Source organism: Athene cunicularia (genome assembly GCF_003259725.1).
Source record: "Athene cunicularia isolate RWA chromosome 2 unlocalized genomic scaffold, athCun1 chr2_part1, whole genome shotgun sequence".
NCBI classification, from domain to species: Eukaryota; Metazoa; Chordata; class Aves; order Strigiformes; family Strigidae; genus Athene; species Athene cunicularia.
Genome location: NW_020799095.1, coordinates 149,716,193 through 149,739,432, shown reverse-complemented (window position 1 = coordinate 149,739,432; position 23,240 = coordinate 149,716,193). Strand labels below are relative to the sequence as shown.

The following is a 23,240-nucleotide window of genomic DNA, read 5'->3' as shown; positions in this document are numbered from 1 at the left end:
CCCAATTCCTGTAAGAATTTGGTCTAAGACAGTTCTACTTAAAAATCGTCAGTAAACCCAGACTTTTCTTCATTTAAATGATACTACCTCTTGATGAAACTAGACTAATTACTTTGTTGCTAGTATTTGGTCATGGATTCCCATACTGGTTGAGTTTTCTCCTTTAATAAGCATATTATTAGTGTTAATAATAATAAGCATATTATTATTGTTAGTGTAGCAGAGAACTTTTTCATCACGAGTAATTGCAAGCTGAGTAATGGTCTGCAGTCCTGTTAGATCTTTTATTTCTAGGGAGGAGGATGGAAAGGAACTGGATATATTCCTGAAGTTTCTCTGCTGGTTTCTGAAGATAAAGGGCAATAAAATTTAAGCTGCTCTTGTGGGCTTTCTGCAATTACATTTGCGACTCAGCAATGATCTGTTGTCCTTGCTGTTACGGGGAGATACTAGTAGGAATCGTATTCCTGAAATCCTAGTGTGTTTAACTCAAAGGGGGTTTTGTCTAGTCTGTGACATGATGGTTGGTCAAGATAAACTGGAAGAATTGCAACAAAGATACTTTAGAGTAGAGCAACCTTTTCAACTTGATCATAACGGCTGATTCCCATACAACTTGCATTGCCAGTCGACTTGAACAGCAGCTTTTTGTCCATTCAGGTGTTTGATTGCAATGGTCTTGAGTCATCCTGGCAGAATTAAAAGCTCTCTGATTTATGGTCGTATGTAGCTGTACATGTCAAAATGGAAGTATGTGCTGTAGATACCCATCCCAGCCCTTTACCAGAGGGTGGAGGTGCTGTTCAGGTGGCAGGGAGTTGTGTATCTGTTCTTCACCCAACAGTGTTGGCAGTGCTGTGCTAATTGGTATGCTGCTTTTATCATGTGAGTGGCAAAGGAATCGATGAGTTGCACCGTAACCTGTTGAGCTCTGGCACAGAGGTGGGATAGGCAGGTAGCCCTGCTGCCTCTCAGCTCAGTGTGGTAATGTTTTGTCAGCTAACACTAGGTTTGAGCAGAAGGTAGGCTTTACCATGTGTTTCTAAATCTACGCTTTCTAATATTAAGGGTATTTTACTCTAGTTACACTGTGAGGACTTAATGCTTGAGGTTTTCTTATACAGATGTAGGAGAATGTCATTGCACTGTTCCTGTTCTGCTCTTGAAATGAAGGATTTGTACCTTTGTACTTGCTATTGTTCCTTCAGCCACATTGTTTTTACTTATATACACACACACACACACACACACACACACACACACGTATATAATACAAACTACATAAATGGGTACAAGGTGTAATCAGTGCTTGGATAGGAAAATGGCCATTATTTGTTCTTTCTTCCAGAGTAATTTTGGGAGTTCTATGGGTTCTGGTTTGATCTGATACTGAACAAACTTCTTGCTGGTTTTTGATGCCCTTACCTAGTTCTACTGAAACAGTCTGTGTGACCTGCGTTGGCCAGTAGTGTTGGGCATGATGCTTAAAGTACCAAGTTTACACATCTGAATGTAATTTTAAATATCTTTTGTCAATGTGGAGATAAGAATTAATTTGGAATATTGCTCTCATCTGGCACTTCTGTAAAGAACTCTGGATGTGATGTGTTTCTACAGTTTAAGTGTGCTATACCTCAGTGATGAAAAACAAGACATTACAGCTGGAACAGCAGCATTTGCTATGGCTACCTAATAATTTCTGTAATAAACCTTCCTCCAGATTGTTTTGTGAACTCAGAATTTTCAAAGTTCTTACTGTGTGTGCTGAAAGTACACCCTGGAATCTCTCTGCTCCAAAATTGTTTATTGCCTAAAATTGGAAGGGAAAGTAGTGAGTGCTGTTTCTGTGACCAGTCTGTTCTGCAAGGGAGCGGTGACTGTTAGGGGTATGACTGGGGATGAGCTGGTAATAAAATGAAAATAATCTGAATTCAGAAACAAGCACACCCTGATTATGTTTCTGTCCATCACCTTTATCCCCTAGTTAAAACACTTAAATTACGTGACCTTTTTGTGTAATTCCTATTTCATACTGTAGGAAAAATGGGGACATACTTGGTTTGGCCAGAGGTGTGACTGAACTGCACAGCACCTTGGGTCTTGTGGGAAGCAGCGGGCCAGGCTGTGTATCAGGCAGCAGTGCTGCTGTTCCTCTGAGCAGGGTTACATTGGGCCTTTTCTAGCAAAATTTTCTACAAGAGAGCAAAGGGGAAGGGGGAGTGATGTTATATATAGTGCATCCAATTAGCATGTTCTACTCTTCTAATTTAGTACGACTTTTTTTGTTTTACTGTCTGATACTTTTTTTTTTTTTTACTCTAAAGATTTCCTCTGAGTACATTATTGTTGTTCCTCTGCTCTAGTTAACCACGTTGCTCACTGAAAATATATCATAAGAAGGACTATTACATAAAATAAATAATATTCTAACTGTTAATATTTTTAGTTTTAAGTTTCTTGGTTAGATGCTAAGTAGAAAATAGTTTTAGTTGCTAAATATTGACTGGAATGTAGCAATAGATTTGAGAAAGTTGATATTGTAGTGCAGAGCAATGATGAAAACAGCTGCTCAGTACTTCATGCAGGTCATTAGCTCAACAGTTTAAAGAAAAGCATAGTAAGTTCCTTAAAGAAGAACGAGAAAAAAGAAAAAAGTATTGTTACACGCTTCTGTCATGCTGTGCCACTGGACACCAGCATCATTAAAGTGATGATTGTCATAGACTGGCATGAGCCAGTGAAGATCACAGCCTGTACCTCATCAAGTCATGCATACCCTTAACCTGATGGATGATACCCAGCTTGCTTCTATTTAGAGAAAATACTAAAGCACAGAGCATTGCTTTCCTGAAACGTTAATAAATTAGCAGTTAAAGATAAAGCAAAAATAATGAGTATGTCTTGATTACCAGTCCATTGTGAAGTTCTTTAAAATCTGATAGCTGGCTATTGAGCTGATAGAAATGAATTTGAGGAGTCGTTGCACAGAAAGTTTGCAGTAATTCAAATATGCAGTTTATTTTTTTTTTAAAACCTACTGTTTATCCAGCATATAAAAGCAATTGCAGACATTTCTGTTTAATATGTCTTTATGGCTATGGTTAAATGGCAGTCATTTCAGTTTAATCTAGCTTTATTTCCACTTTGTTTTTTTTTTTATGTTAAAATCACAGTTCAGCCAAAATAAAATAAACCAGGATGGGTTTAAGAGTCTCAGGAACAAATAAAATTCATCAGGGAAATCCCCCTTATATTAGAAACTACGTATTTGAAACTGGTTGAGATGGGATCATACTTGGGTATATATTTATAAATGCAGAAGATGCTTAGCATTCAGAGGTTCCCAGAATATTAATTTAAAGATGTTTATATTCAGTATCTCAAGTTTCTGTACACATTTGCATAGCCACGATGGCTTGTGCATCTTCAGGAGAATGAGAAATTAAGCCAACTTTGAAACTTGCTCTCACATCTCTTCTGTCCTTCTTCAGTATAATATTAGGTAATTCAGAGACGTTTCGGATGAACACACTGTTAAAACAAGAGGGCAGACCACAGGTAGAAAACAAAACCTCAACTTTAAAATGGTTTTAATTGTCTGTTAGGTGTGCTTGCCTGTAGTGTGTGCTTGTGGATCTACACAAGCTACTGATATGCTCTAAGGTTTATTTTAATGCTTTTTAAAAATAATTGGTCACTCATGCCTTAAGCCAGTCAGAATTTCCTGCTCGATGATAGGAAGGTAAGGAAGTTGAGTAAACTTCAATTCTTTGGAATAACACTACTTCTGGGGGAGTGGGAGCCATTCCCTTTACTGGTGTGGATGGTTCCTGGACTGAGGGTGTGACAATTACAATGACCGTGAGGTTTGTTTCTGTGGTGTGTGAGATTAACATGTGATTCAGCCCTGGAATGATCATGCAAAGCAGGAGTTAATCTGTAACTTTTAAAAAATTTATTACGATAAAATTCTTGGAATATTTTTTCCTTATTTTTATTAGATTCTCCTTACTCTTTATATCCAGCCTACACTCAGATTAGTAATCTTACTCCAGTTCTGTTGGAAGTGGAAATACAAATCCTTTTCCTTTCTTCCAGTGTGAAAAATATTTCTCAGAGCAGGCAGTAGATAGGATGTAAGCTTCTGTTCTTGCAAGGACAGTCAACCTATTGTAATGCAATAAAGCGGCTCATAAAATGTGTCCTTTGTGACTGACTGTGCAGTTTTTTACAGGTTTGGAGGGCCAGGTCTTTTCGGGTGCCTTAACTGTGTGCATGTACATATTCCAGTGTTTATCACCTGAATCTAAATATGTTTGTATATTCACATCTGCTGTTCTCCTGGAGAACCATAGGTATGGGTATTGCTTTGCAAAATCAAGGCTGTATTGAAGAAGGGTGGATCCTGAATACTCTAGGTTGATGATTTGTTAATTATGACATGTTTTCTTTTACATCGGTGGTACTGTGTAATCTGGCACTGAATTTTTAGATGGACTATTATTTCTGGCTTTGGTTACTACTGCTTTGTGTTCTTTCCCTTTTGCTCTTGCTCCTTTCAGACCACGGAGATGATGTTTGTTTTATCGCTGTGAACTGTTTTGTTTAGCATGTAAGAGTAGATTATATAAATGTTATAATAACTTGATTTAGAAGTTCAGAGCTTTCTGTCAAAGCAACATACTCTTAGGAATATTCCCAAAGTAATTTGTTACATCTCTCTGTAATCTTAATTTCATTGCATTAAAACAAAGAAGGAATTTAAGCTTCTCTTGCAAGATGTCCTGGAAGAATTGACAAAACTTTATCCATAAGTCTAAGTTTAAGATGGAATATGTGCTGTGCAGCAACGTTTTTTTTTTTTGTTGGTTTTTTTTTTTAAATTAAAGACGGAAAGAACAAATCCAGTTCTAAAATGATGTCTTAAATCTGAAAAATGAGCAATAAAGTATTTGGTCTTTTTTTATTCTGTACATTTATCTGATTTATAAAAGCAACAACTCTTAGCTTCACTTTTTTTTTTTTTTTTTTTAAATATCAAGTATTTTGCAGGTGACTGAAAACAAAATAATCAGACAGATACACCAGTGAAATAGTTAACTTAAAACCCCAACTTTTAAAAAAATCTCCTTTTAAATACTGTTAAAATGACTGAATTGGTATGTGTAAGGGAAAAATGAATAAGAGATGTTTTAAACAAATAACCTAGTGCATCATTAATGTGAAGTAAAGAGAAAGTGAAACAAGTTTTTGTTTAGTTTTAGTATCAGTGTTTGTCTTTGAAATCTTTGAGCTGCGAGTTTCTTTTGTTAATTAAAAAAATGAAGAATCTTCAGTTGTTTAGTTTACAAAAAAAAATCGATTGAAGCTTGGGGTGAGGAAAGTTTTCCACAGTTTGAGCTGGCCATAGAAACCTCAACTCCGATGAAGAAATCTTGAACTAAATGCAGCTTTCTGACCTTCAGCAAGTATGTGGGTAGAGTAGGGAGTAAATAAGGGAGTAAATGGGGGAAGGCTGGCCTGCCGCTTCTGCAGAAAAACCTGAAGGTCTTCTTTTTTTCTTAAACTAACACCCTTTTCACGTGTATTTCACTTTTGCTATGAGGTACAGCAGTGAAACTGTGCAGCAGCAGTTCTTGCTGTGAAAAATCAGAGTGGAACAGGGATGTTTTCAGGCCATTTATTAACTGACAAATAAGGATTGAATCAGAATTTGGTTATTGTTCTTAAAACCTCATAAATACATAGTCTTGCTGTAAGTGAAAGATGATGGCTTGGGAGGTGTTTAAGGGGATGTTTTTTTCTTTCCTTGAAGGATTAGAGTAAACCACAAAGTGTGCTGCTCTTTCCTCCTCTTTGTACCAGCAAAATATTCTATTCACCTTTTAAAGTGGGGAAACTCATTTCCTTCTGGAGTGTGAAAATAATCAGCTTATTTCTTATTAACTCTTAATGTCTTCAATTTTACATTCATGTAGAAGGCATGTTGGCTCTATATCTACCAAACTCAGGAGCAGAGCAGTGTGGATGGTGTCCCACAAGGCTACCTGGGGTGTAATGTCCTAGTTCCATGTTTTCCAGGTGGAACAAACAAGTTCTTGAAGCCTGACAGGCTCTGCTTTTGGCTCTTTGCTTCTCTGATCTCCTCTTTTGGTGTCCATCATTAGTCTGAGTAGGGTTGCCTGTGACAGAAGAGTATAGCAGCATTTTAAATGAGTTTTTCCTCTTTGTATGCCTGTCATTATGAAATTCGCTTCACTTGCTCCGTGAAATATTCTGCAGTTGATTAAAATGTCACAGAATCACGGTTCAGACAAATGCTGAGCATCTCTAAAAACCATACTTAGACATTTACAAAATATTGGAAATAATGAGAGGTCAGGTGTGCTTAAGCTGCCATTGACTGTGCCAGGCATATTTAAAATTAACCTTTTTTCTTCTTCACACTTTATTGTAGTTAACTTGTTCTATCATATGTTCAAATGGTCTCTAGCCAAAAAGTTAGTTTTAACAGGTAATACCGTGCTTCTACTAGCTCTTTAAATTCTGATCCCTGGCTGAAGGTCTGTAGATGGTGCCATGATAACTATGGGATGCTTTGTTGATTTTGGTACAAATTACAGGTGCTCATCACCTTCTGCCTTGTATCAGATGCAAACAAGCCTTACTTGTCTATCCTGTTACCCAGGAATTTCATCAAACTTTATGCCTGTATCCAAATTACTGGAATTAAGAATTTCATTGGTAAGAATGTATCAAGTGATAAAACCTGCTCTAGTACCAGAACTACCGTCAAGATCTGTTAGTAAGCACTGCTCCTAAACAAAGGTAAATTGTAATTGTTTAAACTAGGTAATTAGACTATTTTAATTTCTTTTTTTCCTTTCAGATTGGGCCTTCAGCTCATGTACTTTCTAATCTGAACCCAAAGTCAGGAGATGCCTGAATTTTTAATAGTAAAATTTCTAGAGATACAAAGTTCAGATACACGTCAGCAAATGTGTTCAGTATTTCACAAGTATACTTTCCATGCCTTGTTATTCTTCATTCACATGCATTTTATAATACCATCAAAGTGCATGTTGTGAAACATAGCATCAGATTGATTTTTTTAAATCTTTTTTTAACCTTTTTTTTTTTTTTTTTTTTTAATACTAGAGCAGCTGTAATTGTCCAGTTTGCAAACACTTCAAACTGAGAAATCACTGCAGCATAAATTTGTTGTGTTGTTCCACTGCCAGGAAATACAAGAATAATCTTAATGACAAGCAATTAATGTATGCCTGAGGCCTTACATTTAATCTATTATATACAGTCTTTTAAAGTCTGTTATAGAAACAAAACTTTTAAGTTCAGTAAGGCCATTACGTAAAAAACTATTTTTCATGATTAAGATGTAACAAATCTGGTTTTCATTCTTTCATTAGTATGCTGGGTAAGGAGTATAGATGATACAGGTCTGTTGGTGATTTAAGGAACAGCTCATCTTTGTTATTAAGGAGATGTACATAGGAGCTTTGTAGATCAGTGAGATCCTTCGTGGTGTGGGGTAGGTGAGGCGCTGGAAGATGAGTGTTATTTCAACCAGGAATATCATAAAAATTCAGTCACTCTGTCCTGAGTGTGTTACTTGTTTTTCTCAACAGCTCTTTCCTTTTCTGTCTTCATGTTTGTTCCTTCTTCTGTCAACTCTGACACGTACTGGATATTTCTCTGTCATTTCAGTAAACTACTGTTAAAGATTCTTGGTCTCTTTTTCAAATCTCTCCACGTAGTTGGTCAAACTTACCTGGGTGCCAACTAATAGTTGATAAATGGCTTTAAAGGAAGAGGATAAAAATAAGGTTGAAGTTGAAAATGACACTTGAATTTTTAATATAGGTATTTTAACCAAATTATTTTTGCCTTCTTTAATAATTATAGTGGAAGAGTTCCTCTCCTATTAGTGCACTACCCTCCTTCATTCTCCCTTCTTGCTCAGGTATTGAAGGTCAGTAAATGCTATTTTAATATTTTATCATCAGAAGCTCAGAGCTGTCAGATTTGGACTGGAAATGATTCGTACAGCTGTACTTTTTCAGCAGTTTCACCAAAACAGAGGTCATTTCTCCCCCTTTTGTGTGTGCAGAGGGAAATCTATTGATCTTTCTCCTTATCTGTTTTTCTATCTATCTCCCACTGATGTTGGTTTAGGTTTGGGTTTTGACTTCTTCCCCTCCCCACCTCGGTGTATTTCAAGATCAGTAAGCTGGCATACCAGCTTGCAGCTGCCAAAAGTGGGAAGCCTCTCTGCTACTTGCCATGTGCTTTTGCTGCTTACTTTAGAGCTTTTCAAGCCACTTTACCTCATTTAAATGGACCTTCCCCCCAAAAAAACCCAACAAAACCAAACCAAACTCCCACCAAACCTAGGAAAAAGCCTGGACTGATTTCTTCTGTCTTAATAAGTAAAAGTAGCTCAGAAACTGTTTTAAAAAGCAGCGGGAGGCCACAGAAGGGAAGCAAGAGCTGCATAGTTAGGAAGAGTGGATGAGGAAACACTTGGCAGGGAGGAAAGGGGTAGTGAGATCCACAGCTTTGGCAGCAGCAAGGACAAATTGGTTAAATTAAGTTGGTTCAAGCAGCCTGTGGTGACAACTTACTTGCCTTTGAAATATTAACTCAGTCCTCTGTACAAATATATTCTTCAGAAATAATCATACATCAATTCTGTAGCTTCTTACAGAGGCAGATCTGAAAACCAGACTGAAATTTCTTTAATGATATTTGAACGTTAAACTATACATGAGAACTTGAACTGTGTGCAAGAAAATATTTGACATTTTAAAAAGCATCTGAAAATACTGCAATGAGTGATGGGCCAACTTTAATTTTCTTTTTTTTTTTTTTTTTAAACATACTTATATGAACCCTTATAAGGATTAGAATATACAGTATAGACTTTTCTGATGCATTCATAAATGTGCTTTTTCTCTAGGATTGTTTAATTTTCTGATTTGTTCCATGCAGAAAAGTTGTCAAAATGTTATTTGACTTTTTTGTTTTCTGACTTGACGTCAGTCTTTTCCAAGCCTGGAAGTCATCATCTTGCACTGGCAACTATTGACTTGATATATGTACCCTATTAAAAATAAGACATGAGAAAGCTCACAAAGCTGGTGTATGTGTATTTTCATCTGAACTTTCTGGAAGTACGAAGGGTCATATTTCAGCTTCAACAGTAGAAGAAAAAAGGTTAAGCTTTTCTGGATGTTCTTAATATCAAAAAAAAGTATCACATCAGTGGTCCACTCTCTTTGACAGCATCTCCGATTTGACCCTTCCAGGAGACAATGTGAGCATGGCTCTTGTCTGCAGTTCATCTTCCTTGTGTTTCTTCAGCCTCTGCTACATTAGAGCTTGTAGAGAGCCTTTTTAATATCCATTCATGCACCTGTTGTCCATGCTTTTCTGAATTTTCTGTTACCATCTACCTCCACAGTTTGCTGTCCGCTACCTCCTATTTAGAAAAGATCTTTTGACTGAAACTAATTAGGGGATTAGTTAGGGTTCAGTTTCTCCATCGTCATGGATTTTTTAACTACTGATCAAGTTCTCAGCTGAAGTCCCAGCTTTTTTAGGTTCCCCTCACATGGCTGCTGCTCTGTCCCTTAATCATTTTAGTTGTGCTTCTCTGGACTTTCTGGACAGTACTCAGGATGTGGTGGAAATTCCATTGACTTTTCTACTCTGTTGCACCTTGGAGTTCTCTGCTGGCAAGGGATTGTATGATGCTGAAGACACTAGACACCCACCATTTGCCTTTAGTAAGCACTGGCAGAACCTCCTCCAAGTTATAGCGATCCCAATTTCAGGTTAAAACTAACAATGCAATAAAATACTGTAGTCTTTGGTTGGAATACTTAGTATTTTATCCCTTTGTGGCCTTTTTCCTAAAGCTAGCTATTGTACCAGTTTGCATGGAGTTTGAGTGACAGTAGGTGCCTCCAACCTGTGAAATCCTGTGAAAAAATATTTGTAGCGTGGAGGGTGTTTTACCACAACTGAACAGTATTGTGGTTTTGTGCAGAAATGTGTGTGTTTTCAAGTATGTTAAAGCACATGCAGTCCTTTTTTAAATTAAGTTTAGACATATTAAGATCACAGATTGCAAATATCTAAAAGCTCTTTACTTCCTGAAGCTCATGGGCAAAAGTGTTTTAATTACCAGATCCTCTTGTAAGAGATTGTATTTTTAGGCCAAGTAAAACTGGGGCTTTAAAAAAATTGAACATTCTTAAGTAGTCCTCCTGCTTAATGTTTCTGTATGTTCTAATAGGGATTGAAGGAAGATGGGATTGATAGCTCTGTGTGTATTGTTAGCTTTCCGGAGGTGTCTTGTTTGTGTAACACCAATTTAATTTATTACCACCTGCAGTTTCTGCAAATGGTCAGAGTGTTGTACGCAAATTGCGTATTTCATCACTGTGATGTGGTGGAGAATTGATTAATTGTTTCCAGAGAAATAACTAATAGACTAAAAATACTCTGTAAAGTAACAGTTTTATCTTTATGAATTGTCTTAATGCAGTGATCAAATATATTATGAAAAGATGCAGTAAATTCATGTGGAGGTAGTGAAACCTGCTTCTTCAGGTTTGCCGTAGTTTCTTGATGATGCAGATGTTACATCAGTCATCCCCCGTGTCCTTTGATACCCTCACGTGATGAGGGACAGCACACACTGGTGGTTTTGGACCAAAATGAGTGCTCATAGATCTTTTGTCATGTTTGTGCTCATTAGCTAGCTGATGGGCTGTCAAAGAATGCCCAAAGACTGGATTTTACTGCTGATTTTTTTTTTTTTCAGAATGTGCAGCAGCTGAATTACCTGATATTTGTGACCCCATTCCAAGTTGAAGGAACACAGTTGCTTTAATGGAAGTGGCTGAAGCTCGTTGTGGCAAAGGCTGTGTTGTATGTACTGCCCACGAATTGCAAGACATGGTGTAGTGTTGACCTAGATGTCCCCTATCATGGGAGGGTGGAGGGGAGAGGAGGAAAACCATGCCACACATACCGTGATCAGGTATTCTTGAGGCATTTCTGCATGATTTCTTCCACAATTTGAAGTGACAAAAATGCTAAAGTTTAGTTGCAGCAAAACTTACCTTACTGTAGGAGATTGAACCCAACCCCTTCCAGGTTCCAATTTTTCTACTACAGACCAATATCTTATTCTTTTATGTATTAAGTTTCTCTTTCAGAGAACTTAATTGAAGGAAGCCCTAAAGTAAACATATTTCAGGTGGTTAATACCTAGTTTAGGAATGCCTTTTTTTCCCTTGTTTAAAATGTTAAGGAAATAGTGACTCAGTTGGAAGTAGAATGGTCTAATTGCAGCTATTAGCATCTTCAACTCAGTCTTAACCTTTTTTGATGGCTTGTATTTCATGCAAAGATGAATCTTTGGCTGATCTGACATACTGGAGACGGTTATAGAAAAAAACCCTCTAAAATAGTTTCTCTAAAATTGGTTGCTTGGTAAGTGGTTGTCTGTTTTCTGCATTTACTGCATGTTGAGGAAATGCCAGTTCTGAACCCATTTTATATCGTAATCAAATTAACCTAAGTGACAGCTTTCCCTGAAAATAGGGAATTCTTTCCTTCTCAGTACAATGTGAATATTGAACCTCAGGATGTCTAGTATATTGAACATGCTGCTTTAATTAATAAAAACTCAAGGAAGGTTTAGTAGCCCTGTGTTAGTAGATTGGAGTTAAAAGACTGAAAAATGCCTTTAGTGGGGGCCAGGGGTGTTTCCTTGGATGATTCAGGTCTTCAGAGCTTTTCAGCATTGTTGGTTCTATTAAAAGACTTAATGGAGCATTCAGTGGAAAAACCCACAGGAATCAGTAGCACAAACTTCATCTCTATTAAAAAAAAAACGCCAAACAACAAAGACAATGAAGGCCCCTCTGCTGCAGAGGTATACCAAAGCATCTTCACACAGATAATACCTTGAACAAACTTCAATTTGTAACCAAATCCCAATAGCCAAAACCAACAAGACAATGTGGGTGTCCAAAACAGCACTCCGGAAACATTTAACAAACTGTAGCTTTGATGTGCCAGTTGGGGAAGGTGTTACTACACAGTAACACAGAAGGATGATGACATGTGAAGAATGATGACTCCAGGTGTGCAGACACTCTGTCACTGAAGGGAAAACCTCTCACTCATGGGTTCCCAGAAGAAATACTTGATCACCAAGGAGGAATTGAGGGCACTCAATCCCAGAAAATTTGCTTGGGTGGTCCTGAGACCTGCTGTTCTTGAGGAGAACCACTCCAAGGGGGGCTCTGACGAGGGCCCCATTTTATAGTCTGGTCGGATCTGAACTGTGGTCATATATGGTCAGTATTCAAGAAACTTCTCTTGACTGAGGTGTTTTGTTGGCTGAGGGCCTTGTCTGTTGACCAGAGGTCCTGCCTCACTCTTCCTGCTGCCACCATGTTAAAAGCCCTAGCCCCTGAAGGGAGGATGCTCCTGCCACACTTACCCAGTACATGTACAGTGCCCAGTACAGAAGTCCCTAGTTTTGTGGGGTGTGTGTGGGGACAGGGACTATGTTCAAGGGAGAACTGCAGCTGCAGAGAGATAGCGAGTGAAAGGGCAGAGGTCCTGGGTTTAGATGCAGCCCTACACAACACGTCAAGAGGATCCACCTAGAATGAAAGCAATGGTAGAGAATCCTCAAATCTTAATTCTGCCGCAAAGCAATATGGAATCATTTGTATTGACTCCAGAAGTCTGGAGAGGGACCTTGATGTACTGGTGTGAGTGGATTCTTTTATATTGCCCTTTTAAACCTATATCAAGTTTGTTTTATTTTTTTTCTTAAATAAAACTCTTGAAATGGGCCATACAGTTATATTTATCTGCTCCTAGCTTGTCTTAATCAGCATACTGAGACTCATTAATCATCACAGTAGAGGCTTGGACTTGTGCCTGTTTCATGACTGTGTCAGTACAGCGAGTCCTGGAGACCACCAACAGATTTCTCACCAGGCATTATGCCTTTGACTTGACTGTTAAATCAAATGCCACATTTGTAAAGGTTTTGCTTTTCTTTTGACTAATTAAGCTAATTCTGCTTATTCTTCTGTCTTTGGGTGCAGTAGGATGGAGTGGCTGGTGTTTAGGTCCTCAAACACAGCATAGAGCCTTGAGCTCTTGAGGAGCCAAGAGCTTTGATTCCTAAGGGGATCCAAGGGAATAGCACAACTTAGGTTGCTCTTCAAGATCTTACGTGAGGATGCAAGGAGGCCATATGGAGGCCCAGTTCCAACAACCACAACTATGAAAATCACTGTTTTTTTGTGTGTGTGTAGATACACAGAAGCATAATCTCAAAAAGCTTGTAATTAGGAGAACTGCTATGGTCACTCTACGCTGAACTTCCATTCAGTCACTTGAATTAAGAATCACTTCATTCTTCATTTCTACCTATATACCAGTGGCTGTAATTGCTGGATTGGAAAACACTTGAAGGTTTAACTAAAACTTTTTACAAGTCATTGAACTTTGTAATAGGCCACTGTCATGCATTACAACAACATGGCTGTTGTCATACTCTGTTCCTTTTGAGCATTTTAAGTTGCTTTTATCTGATGTGTGCTTCTGGTTAAAACTGTATTAAGGGGGATTAAAAATTAAAAGCCTGTACAGTTGAATGTTTTGAAATACAGGGCTGGAATGGTATCATTCAGTAATGTAAAACTAGGAAAGTCAGGTTTAAAGTCAAACGGTAGCCAGACCCCAGGGTGTTAAGCTGTGATAGTGCATAGCCAGAATACCTTACTACTTTCCTTAGCTGCTTCTAGTTTCAGGCATTTCTAGTTTTTAATTTCTGAGAACCACACTTGCATAAACTAATTCTAATTAGTTTTTACTGTTCTAGAAAAAACAGTAAGCTCACTGCTTCTACTTACTTCTGAAGCTGTTTAGAAGTACTTGTGCTATGTAGGGCCTCCATAGCACAATATTTCAGTAAGTAGTATTAGAAAAGATTACAGTTTACTTCATTTTCTGGTTTTGATATTCATAGGATGGGCTGCTGCCAAGTAGTAGTGCAACTTCAAAATAGATAGAATTTTATTTTAACCTTTATTTTAAAAATACAGAATTCTTACTTGCTTATACCTGTGGTGCCTTTTTAAAGAAAACTACCACTATAATTCTTTATAGCTTGCTAGAGAAATTCAAAAGATCAGCAACAGAAGATGTACGGGGGGGATTGATGTTTACTTAGATCCAGTGGTGCTGAGGGACCACAGTGAAGGTTCAAAGTGCTGTTGAGAAATTAGGCAAATATCTAGCTGGATACCTTGTTCTAATTAAAGCATACACAGACATTAATTTTTCTTGTATTCCCAACACAACTGATGTTTTTTCATTATTAAATTTTTTAATATTAAAAATAGAAATTGGTGCCAACTCTAAAGGGAATTGCTGGTAGCACAGATTATGCAATGTTACAATAAAATTGGGTTAAACTGAATGTTTAAGGTATGTCAGGACATAATCCTGTGGGGTTCTTAATGAGAAGGATGGGTACTGTTTTGAATATGGCAGCATGGACAGAGTGGGAGACATCTTGGTGAATTTGAATTGCTGCTTGACAATACAAATAGTTCAGCTGATTATCAGTACCCTAAAACTTTTCTCTCTCTTCATCCCAAGGTGTAGTGCTATCCAGGTAACAGGCTACCACTTCTGTAGTGCTTGGCAAAAGTGATCTCTAGTCCTTAAGACAGCCTGCATCAAGAGCAGCTCTACATGGAATATGCCCTTGTTTCAATTACTTTAGGTGATACATATATTTATTAATTGACTTTTGCTGATAAATGCTTTGTGTTTAACAGGCCCGAGGTTGTCATGCTGATCTGGTTCATATGGGTCTTGTAGTTCATGCTTTCTCTCAGTTCCTCCTTCATGCTTCCCTGAATGTTTAATCTCCTCAAACACTGATATATTTGAAATAAATTTTTCCATGTTGGCAACTCTCATTGCTAAACTTGTTTTGACTTTCATCTGTATTGTCCTACCATGTTGATTTTCTAGTGTATTTCTAAAATACTTAACTCTACAAAGGAAGAAAACCTAGACATTTCTGCTTTGAACTGTATTGAGATACAGAGTTAGTAACTCTTCAGGCAATATTCTCCAGGGGGAAAAAAATGTTTTCAGAGGAATTGCCAGTACGAGGCCATTCTTCCATTTCATATCAATATGGTGAAATATTTGGTGCATCAACTTAGACTAAAATAGATACTAAGAATGCAAATTTTGAATTGTTTTAATGTGGCTGGCCAGGCTTTTTTATACTTTGACCTGGTGGACTTGATAAATGCTTTTGACTGCAAATAATGTCCTTAAAATAAATACATATCTGGAGGAGTCGGGAGAGAGCAGTGACCAGGAGGGGATCAGAGAAGAGGCAACAGAAATAACTGCATTCTTGGATGTAGTCATAGCAAATATTACCAAGAAGAATGTTTCATCTTAGATACCTTTCAGCTATAGTCAAAGGATTCCTACTTTTTTTCTTTTGCATTTGAACATCAGCATTAGCTAAAAAAAAAAAAAGAGAACACGAAAAATGAACTCAGGAAACAAACAGGGGCTTTCCAGTGTGACTTATGGAAATAGCTGAAATTATTGACTGTTTCTGAAGGCAAAAGTGATGATAATAGGAAAAAATACTTTCTCCTTTTTATGTTCGTCCTAAATTTGAAATCACAAACCTAATGGTTTTCTCAAGGTTTCATCCTTAAATCTGCATCCTTAAATGTGTGACAAGATATTAAACATCAGGTAAATGCAAAAAACCTTGTTGCACACCTATCATGCTTGCTGCTTCTTTCCTGTGGCCTGTGTGTGTTCTGGGGGTGTTGCTTTGTTTGACCACTTTGTTTTTTCCACTGTTCTGGACTTCTGGGGATGGGACTGTTAGCATAACCAAGCACTCCAGGCGTGCAGCCACACCACATGATCATCTACGTGTTGTTGAATAACTATAACTGTTTTCTTAGAAGAAACGTTTCTTTTAAGTGCTGCTAAGAGGATTTTAGTGAGTCATGCACTTCATGTCCAACAGCAAGCACTGGGACCAGATCTTGTGATAAATATCTATATATATCAGGAGATGGTATATCAAGTCAGCTATGTGCTGCCCCTTAACACAGACTCCTGAAAGTACAAGCTTTGTCATGGGGGACATAGTTAAAATTGTGCTTCACATCCTTACTTTCTGTGAGGTTGAGATAGTCAATATTTCCAAGGTGAGCTCCAGCAGGATTTAATACAAGCTGTGAAAATGGATTGAGCTTGAAATTCATGAGATGTTTACTGTCTGATGTGAGATGTATTATGGATAATTCTAAGGAATTTGGAGTGTGAAATGCATTCTTAATTTAGCCTTTGTCACCAAATCACAAAATTGCTGAGGTTGGAAAAGACCTGTGGAGATAGCTTGGTCCAACCCCCTGCTCAGAGCAGACAGCTACAGCAGGTTGTTCAGGGCTCTGTCCAGCTGTGATTTGAGTATCTCCATGGGTGGAGACTTCACAGCCTCTCTAGGCAACCACAGTGTTCACCCATCCATGTAGTGCAGAAGGCTTCTCTTATATTTAAATGGCAATTTCTGTTTGTCACTTTATGCGTATTACCTCATGTCCTCACTCAACATCACTGGGAACAGTCTGGATCTGTCTTTACTGGTATCTGTACGCTTTGGTAGGACTCCCCTGAGCCTTCTCCAGGCCAAACCATCCCAGCTCTCTTGGCCTCTCCTTGTTGACAGAGGCTCAGATCCCCGAATTGTCTTTGTGGTCCTTCACTGGTCTGTCTCCATTATGTCCATGTCTCTCTTGTACCAGGGAGCTGAGCACTGGGCACAGAACCCCCGATGCCCCTCAGCAGTGCTGAATAAAGGGAAGGATCACCTCCCTGGATCTTCTGGCAGTGCTCTGCCTAGCACAGCTCAGGAGGCTGGTAGCCTTTGATGCAAGGGCACGGTGCTGGCTCATGGTTGCCTTGTTGTCAACCAAGACCTCCAAGTCCTTCTCTGCAAAGTTGATTTCCAGCCAGTCTGGTAAAGCAGCACTTTATCAAGGATGCAGATAACATAAAAGCTTTTCTTTTTTTAAATAACGTTAATAAAGTACTTTAAGTCTTGTGGAATTATTCACCAAGACCAGAGAAAGAAATGAACTGTGAATTTTTATTGCATTTTTAATAGATATTATAGATGGGTTTGAGTTGAGATCCACCAAGTTATTTTGCAGCAATAAGACCGAACTTTAGCTAATAGATGTTGATGCCTTCAAGCCTGAGATGAGGGATCAGAAAATGGAGGTTGACCAGCATTATAAAATTTCATGGTATCTACAAAGGACACCATGAAGTCATAATTGCAGCTAGGTTCTTTGTAACATGAACTTGTTAATGCTGTGTTGTTGGCCATCTGCCAATGCTAGTATGAGGAAGAGTTTTGTTTATTTTCTTAATTATTTTAAAATGTATTATCAAACTGCTAATATTGAGGACATTATTGGCATTGAAATGATTTCCCTTATGAGACTATTTTAATTTTTATATTAATTTATTAATCAATTTTTAGTTAATTAAAATATTTCTTATTATTTTTAACTGTCAGTGGAAATGATTTCATTTCTAAGTATTCAGAGCTGGTAGTGAAACATGAGTTTGAACTTTGATTGGGCTACTGAAAGTCCTAACACCAACTTTGTTCCTGGTTTAGTTAGCAAATGTGTGGAATATGCAGTACTCATAAGATGGATTCATTTAGTTACCTTGTAAATTTGCGTTTTTTGATAAAATAAAATAACTTGTATTATACTTCCCTAATGTAACTGGTACATAAGTAATTAAAATGTCAAGTATTCAAAACCAAATTATATAAAAACAGAAAGAAGCACAGAAAAGGTGAATTGCTTTCTTGTAATTGATTTGAGAAGCTGTGAAGTGCAGTGTGTGGGTTTTGTTTTGTTCTTGGATTTTTGTTTTTTCTAAAAATCTTTATCTTCTAATCTTGTTTAACTGTCTCCCATACACTTTCCTAAACTTCAGGTACTCCACCGCAGTAGAGCAAATTATCAGAAGGATAACATGCATGGTAGGCTGGTAACAGCTGCAGCATCTTAGCAACTGAGCAACACCAGGACAGGACTGGTTTGCTTCACCCCTTCCCCCAAGCTTGGAATAAGTCTTTGCAGTACTGAGAAATATGAGTGTTTCTTCTGAAGTGTGAGCATTGGGAGAACAGTAGTCTTCACTCTTCGAAGCTCAAAGGGATAGTTGGCACACAACTTTGCATGCAAACGACTTTGATCGCATTTGATTTTTGGCCATTAGTGTGGATGTTCCCCAGCTCTATTTTCACAATATCCAATAAAATACAGCAGAACTAAGTCTCCATACACAGTGTAGAGTTGTGCAGTGGTTTGAATTGGGAGGGACCTTGAAAGATCATCTGTTCCAACCCCCCTGCCATGGGCAGCGACATCTTTTACTTGCTCAGATTGCCCTGTCCAACCTTAAATACTTGCAGTAATGGGGCACCCACGGATGCAGTTTGTTCCAGTGTCTCACCACCCCCATTGTACAAAATTTCTTATTTATATCTAACCTAAATCTACCTTCTTAGCTGACTGTAGCTTGTTTCTCCTCTACAATAGCATGCTACTTGTCTGTTTAATACCAAGAGGACTAAAGCTGCTCCTTCAAACTGACATCTGTAATGGCAGGATTACAACCAGTCTGGTTTGAATTTAGAAGAGCCCAAATAAGCATCCTAGTCTTGTAATCTTAGCTTTCCTTGTATCATAAAACAACCAAACAGATCTTGTAAAATAGATGTTTAACTATCCTTGCACCAAGAGCAGCTCTGTTTTACAAAGTTTTGGCCTGGAGCAGAGTTTCACAGTCACATTACAAACTCAAACCCAAGGGCTGGTTTTAATGGAAATGTTAATAGGTCCATAACTAGAGATACTGCATGCGTTTCTATACCTTGAGCTATCAAAATTATTGCTGTTTGTACCTCATAAAGTAAGCATTGGGATTTCTTAAGCTGTAAGGAATCTAGTGATCAAATTCTGAAGGAAAACTGCTTTTCTGATTTTGATAGGAGGTTGTTTTACATTTAAAAGCCTCAGTCTCGTAAACCTTGTGAAAAATCACAATACCCTGCATGCGCTACGGTCAGTCTGATGTTTGACTCCACGTTTTTCCCTCAATGTGGTGAATATAAAAAAAATTATAATGGTGTTTTGCCTATCCATTTAAATTATGCTACCTAAGCACTTCTGTATGTAGAAACTGGTGTCTTTCCTTGCTTTTCTGTTTGCTGCTCCCAAGGTAGATTGTCCATAGTAACTCAGGCATCTTCTAAATGCTTGTTTTGGTGTTTTCCTGTCACTTTTCTCCCTGTTCCTTTTCGGCCACATAAAACCTGGTGAGTGTGTATGTTTAAGTGGGTGAATACAGTGAATTAATATTAAAGCAGGCTTTCTTTTAGTTCTCCTTTACTGAAAAAAATTACTCATCTCTTGTTGGTTTGTAGCAAATTTCTCTGCCATTTGCATACCTGAGCTTGTAATAAAGCAGAAGGAGGCAGAACATAATGCAGAAGTGGCCCATGTCTGAGCCTGAAAACTGCCATTTCATTCCTAGGAGTTACACTATTGAAGGGCTTCATCGAGGTGAATTTGTCCTGATGAAACTCCCCGCCCTGCGGACATTTGGTGTTTCATGATGGCTATTTTAACCTTACAGGAGAGGAACCCTGCAGTTAGGAGCACGTCAGCATGTACAGTCATGTTGTCTTGGTATTTGTCTGCCATAGGGGGAGATTTTTATACCTGCTTCAGCTTTCAAGTCAACGTTTATATGAAAACAGCTCACAGGCTCCTTTGGTGAGGATAAGTCAAGAGTTGCACAGCATTTTTGGATCTGTGTGTGTTGGTGTAGGGTGGATGGGAGGAGAAGTTCTAATGTAGGCACAAGGTTGGCTTAATACGTTTGTATTGATCATCAGAAAAGAGATTAATAAAGAAAGGCACAAAAGCTGTAATGGTTTATTGAGTTTTCAGACAGAAGCAACAGGGATATGAAACTAAGCTAGCCCTTGGCAGGTGGGGGAAAATCCCTCAAGTGTCAGTCACTGGGGGAAGTATTTGGGAGAAATGTCACCTTGGCTGCTCTTTCCATCTTCCCTGGGGACAGGAGATTAGAAGCCTTTTGTCTGATCCAGTACCACCAAATATAAGTTCTTACAGTTCAGTTGCATGCACTTCAACCATTATTCAAGAGGTAAAGACATACAGTGCAGATGGGCTGTTTGTTTCCTCTTTACCTTGTGGGTCTGAATTAGGTAGACACTTAAGATTGTTGTGTTAAACTTCAAGTCCTTTTTTAGCCTCTAGCAAACGTTGTTATCTACACCCTGAAGATTTCAAGCCTTGATATTGCCGGTGCTAGATTCCTGTTAGCTGAGCTCATGGTGTGGTTTGACATTACTGGAGGACTGGTGTAATGGCTACCTGCTGCTGGAGGGAAGATGGTCTCTCCCCTTCTGCCCCTTTTTTCTCTTCCTCTGTGCTTGTCGAACATCTATGGTGACTTCAGGCAGCTGTGGTGTAAAACTAAGCCAACCTGAAAACCAAATCACTGGGGTTTTTTAGTATGTTTGTTTGTTTGTTTGTTTTCCTGAACTGGTTGTCAGGGAGGTCAGCAGAGCATGATGGCGGGTGGCAGGCTGGTGGCTGATGCTCTGTTGAGGAGCAGCCAGGCATGACGGGAGCTCAGCTGGAGCTGTGGATCGCTCTTCTGCCTCGCAGTGAAGTCAACTAAGGCTCAGGCTTTCAGTAGCAGTACTAAAGCATTTTTGCTCTCCTCCAGCCCCATTTCACAGGCCAGCTTTACTACCAGAAAGGCGTTCAGAGTCCTATGCCAAAAAGATCAAGTTTATTTTATTTTTAACATCTCTATATTTCCAAAACTGCCTCCCTACTGGCTGCTCACTGTGAGAAGGAGGAGGTACAGAAAACTCAGTACACTTGTCCAAGTCCTAGAGCAGAAGCCCTGCAGTCTTTGCTCTTTCCAGCCAGCAGACTGGAATGATGCTTGAGACTCTGTCAGGCGAGGGAGGAGGTATTGTTTGCTCTTTTCCTCTTGTACTGCATTGATTTCTAAGACACCATCTGCTTGTGGCTGACTAATTTGCAGCAGTAGCCAAGAGGCAATTTTTTTTTTTTTTTCTTTGAAATGCAGACTCATACCATGGTCTACATCTGCCACTAGACTTGGAAATCACTTGGAGACCAAGGTAGTCAATGATAAAACTTAGCCACTTAGTGTTTGATGAGAGGAGGGACAGTGGTGGTATTAATCGTTCCTCAGTGAATGATGACTTCAGCTCTGGATGGTTTTGAGTCTCACTGGCTCCGAAAATAGCACAGAATGAGTGATGTGACAAAGTTGTAGCCTTAAACAGGAAAGCCTGGTTGTTGGTGTGTGGCTCCTTACTGGAGAGCCTCTAGTTTGGTGACTGGACTGTCAGGGTTTCCTTGTCCTGATCTTTAGAGGTTTGTTGCAAGACCAGACTTGACAGATTTAAAGTTTTTTAAGATTTAACTCCTATTAAAACTGGAAGGTGCTTATTTGGTCTTGAAGGCTTTGGGTTAAGTCACTGAGAAACTAAAGGGAGAAGTCTTGCCAAAGATACCACTTATGTTAATGCTTCTGTTCAAATTCAGATCACTTGCTCCAAGGGGCTTGCAGTTTCTCTGGTAGCCATTTGGGTAGGGTTTTTTATGTTTGTAGATGTGTAACTATTTTAGGAGGGGCCTCCAAAAAAGGCAACTAAATGTCCTTTAAAAATAAGTCTTCATGGATTTCCAGTAAATGATTTGTATGAATTGGTGTAAGATTTGAGTATAACTAAAATTAATTAATCAATCTTTTGTTTCCCTTTCCTAGAATATGACAGATACCTAGCATCTAGCAAAACCATGGCAGCAGCTTACCTTGATCCAAACTTGAATCACACACCAAGTTCAAGTGCAAAGACCCACCTCAGTACTGGGATGGAGCGTTCCCCAGGGACCATGGAACGAGTCTTAAAGGTTTTTCACTACTTTGAAAATAGCAGTGAACCAACAACGTGGGCCAGCATTATCCGGCACGGAGATGCTACTGATGTCCGAGTAAGTCTGTTTTTAGCATTATCATGCCATCTTTAGGTTAAGTGTTAACTTCACGATCAAAAAATGGGAGGTAAAAGTCTGGAAGCAAACAAACACAGGAATTTTGTGTTTTATTTTAAAAGCATCTTTACCTGTTGTATATTTTGAGTAACTTCAGAAAAAGCTTAAGTGGTACTAACTTTCCTTGAGAACAAAAAACCCTGATGTGTGATTGTGTATTAAGAAATGACAACGCTTCCCATTTTTGCAGACTAGAAACTTGAAATTTAGAGCATTGTTATCAGTCTAGATACCACTACCAATGTATGTCAGTTGACTTCTACCACTTTATACTCCCCCAAAGCCTGTGTGGCACCGCATGTCAGGGATGAGAGCTGGGATGAAGGTGACATTAAATGACACTCTTCAAGTTTAAAAAAAAAATAATTTTTTTTTACATGTTTAAATTTAAGATGTGCATGTTTACATGTTTAAAATGTTTAAATGTAATGTGTACATGACTTTTTAAAAAGTAGTCTGTGGGGAAATTGAGCTGAAAAATCTTTTCTGCTGCTTGTATTTGTACAATATTTTCCTTCAGTTAGTCTATGCAAAAAAAAGAAGGTTGGGATTTTTTTTTAAGAATAACTTTTAAGTATCTGTAATCTTAGAGGTATGTTACGTATGCATGAAAACACAGTGTTTATTCTGAAGCATACGTTCTCTCCAATGCTGAAACCTTTGCTTACCATTTGCCACACTTATTCCAATTTTTGAGGTGCTGTGGTATTTAAACTGAAATGAAGTTCAATTTAACATGTGAAATGCTTTTAAAACTTCGTGGTTTGCTTGTTTTTAATTATCCTCCAAGAGCAGAATCTTGCATGGTGGTAGGTGGTGTGTGGGGTTGTTTTCTTCGGTGAGGTTCTTACTGTAGAAGCAGGTTCCCATCTGCTCATTCCTTCCAACGTTTGTATTCTCTGCACT

General features: G+C 38.4%; 1 protein-coding gene across 1 annotated transcript in view; it reads left to right on the top strand.

Moving 5' to 3' along the window:
- The window catches only part of PTK2 (protein tyrosine kinase 2), a 206,922-nt gene that overhangs the window by 56,442 nt on the left and 127,240 nt on the right, over nt 1-23,240 (top strand). The window contains exon 3 of the mRNA XM_026842588.1: nt 22,048-22,274. Coding sequence (XP_026698389.1) covers nt 22,080-22,274 — 195 coding nt within the window. The 5' untranslated portion in view covers nt 22,048-22,079. The remainder of the gene's footprint in view (nt 1-22,047; nt 22,275-23,240) is intronic.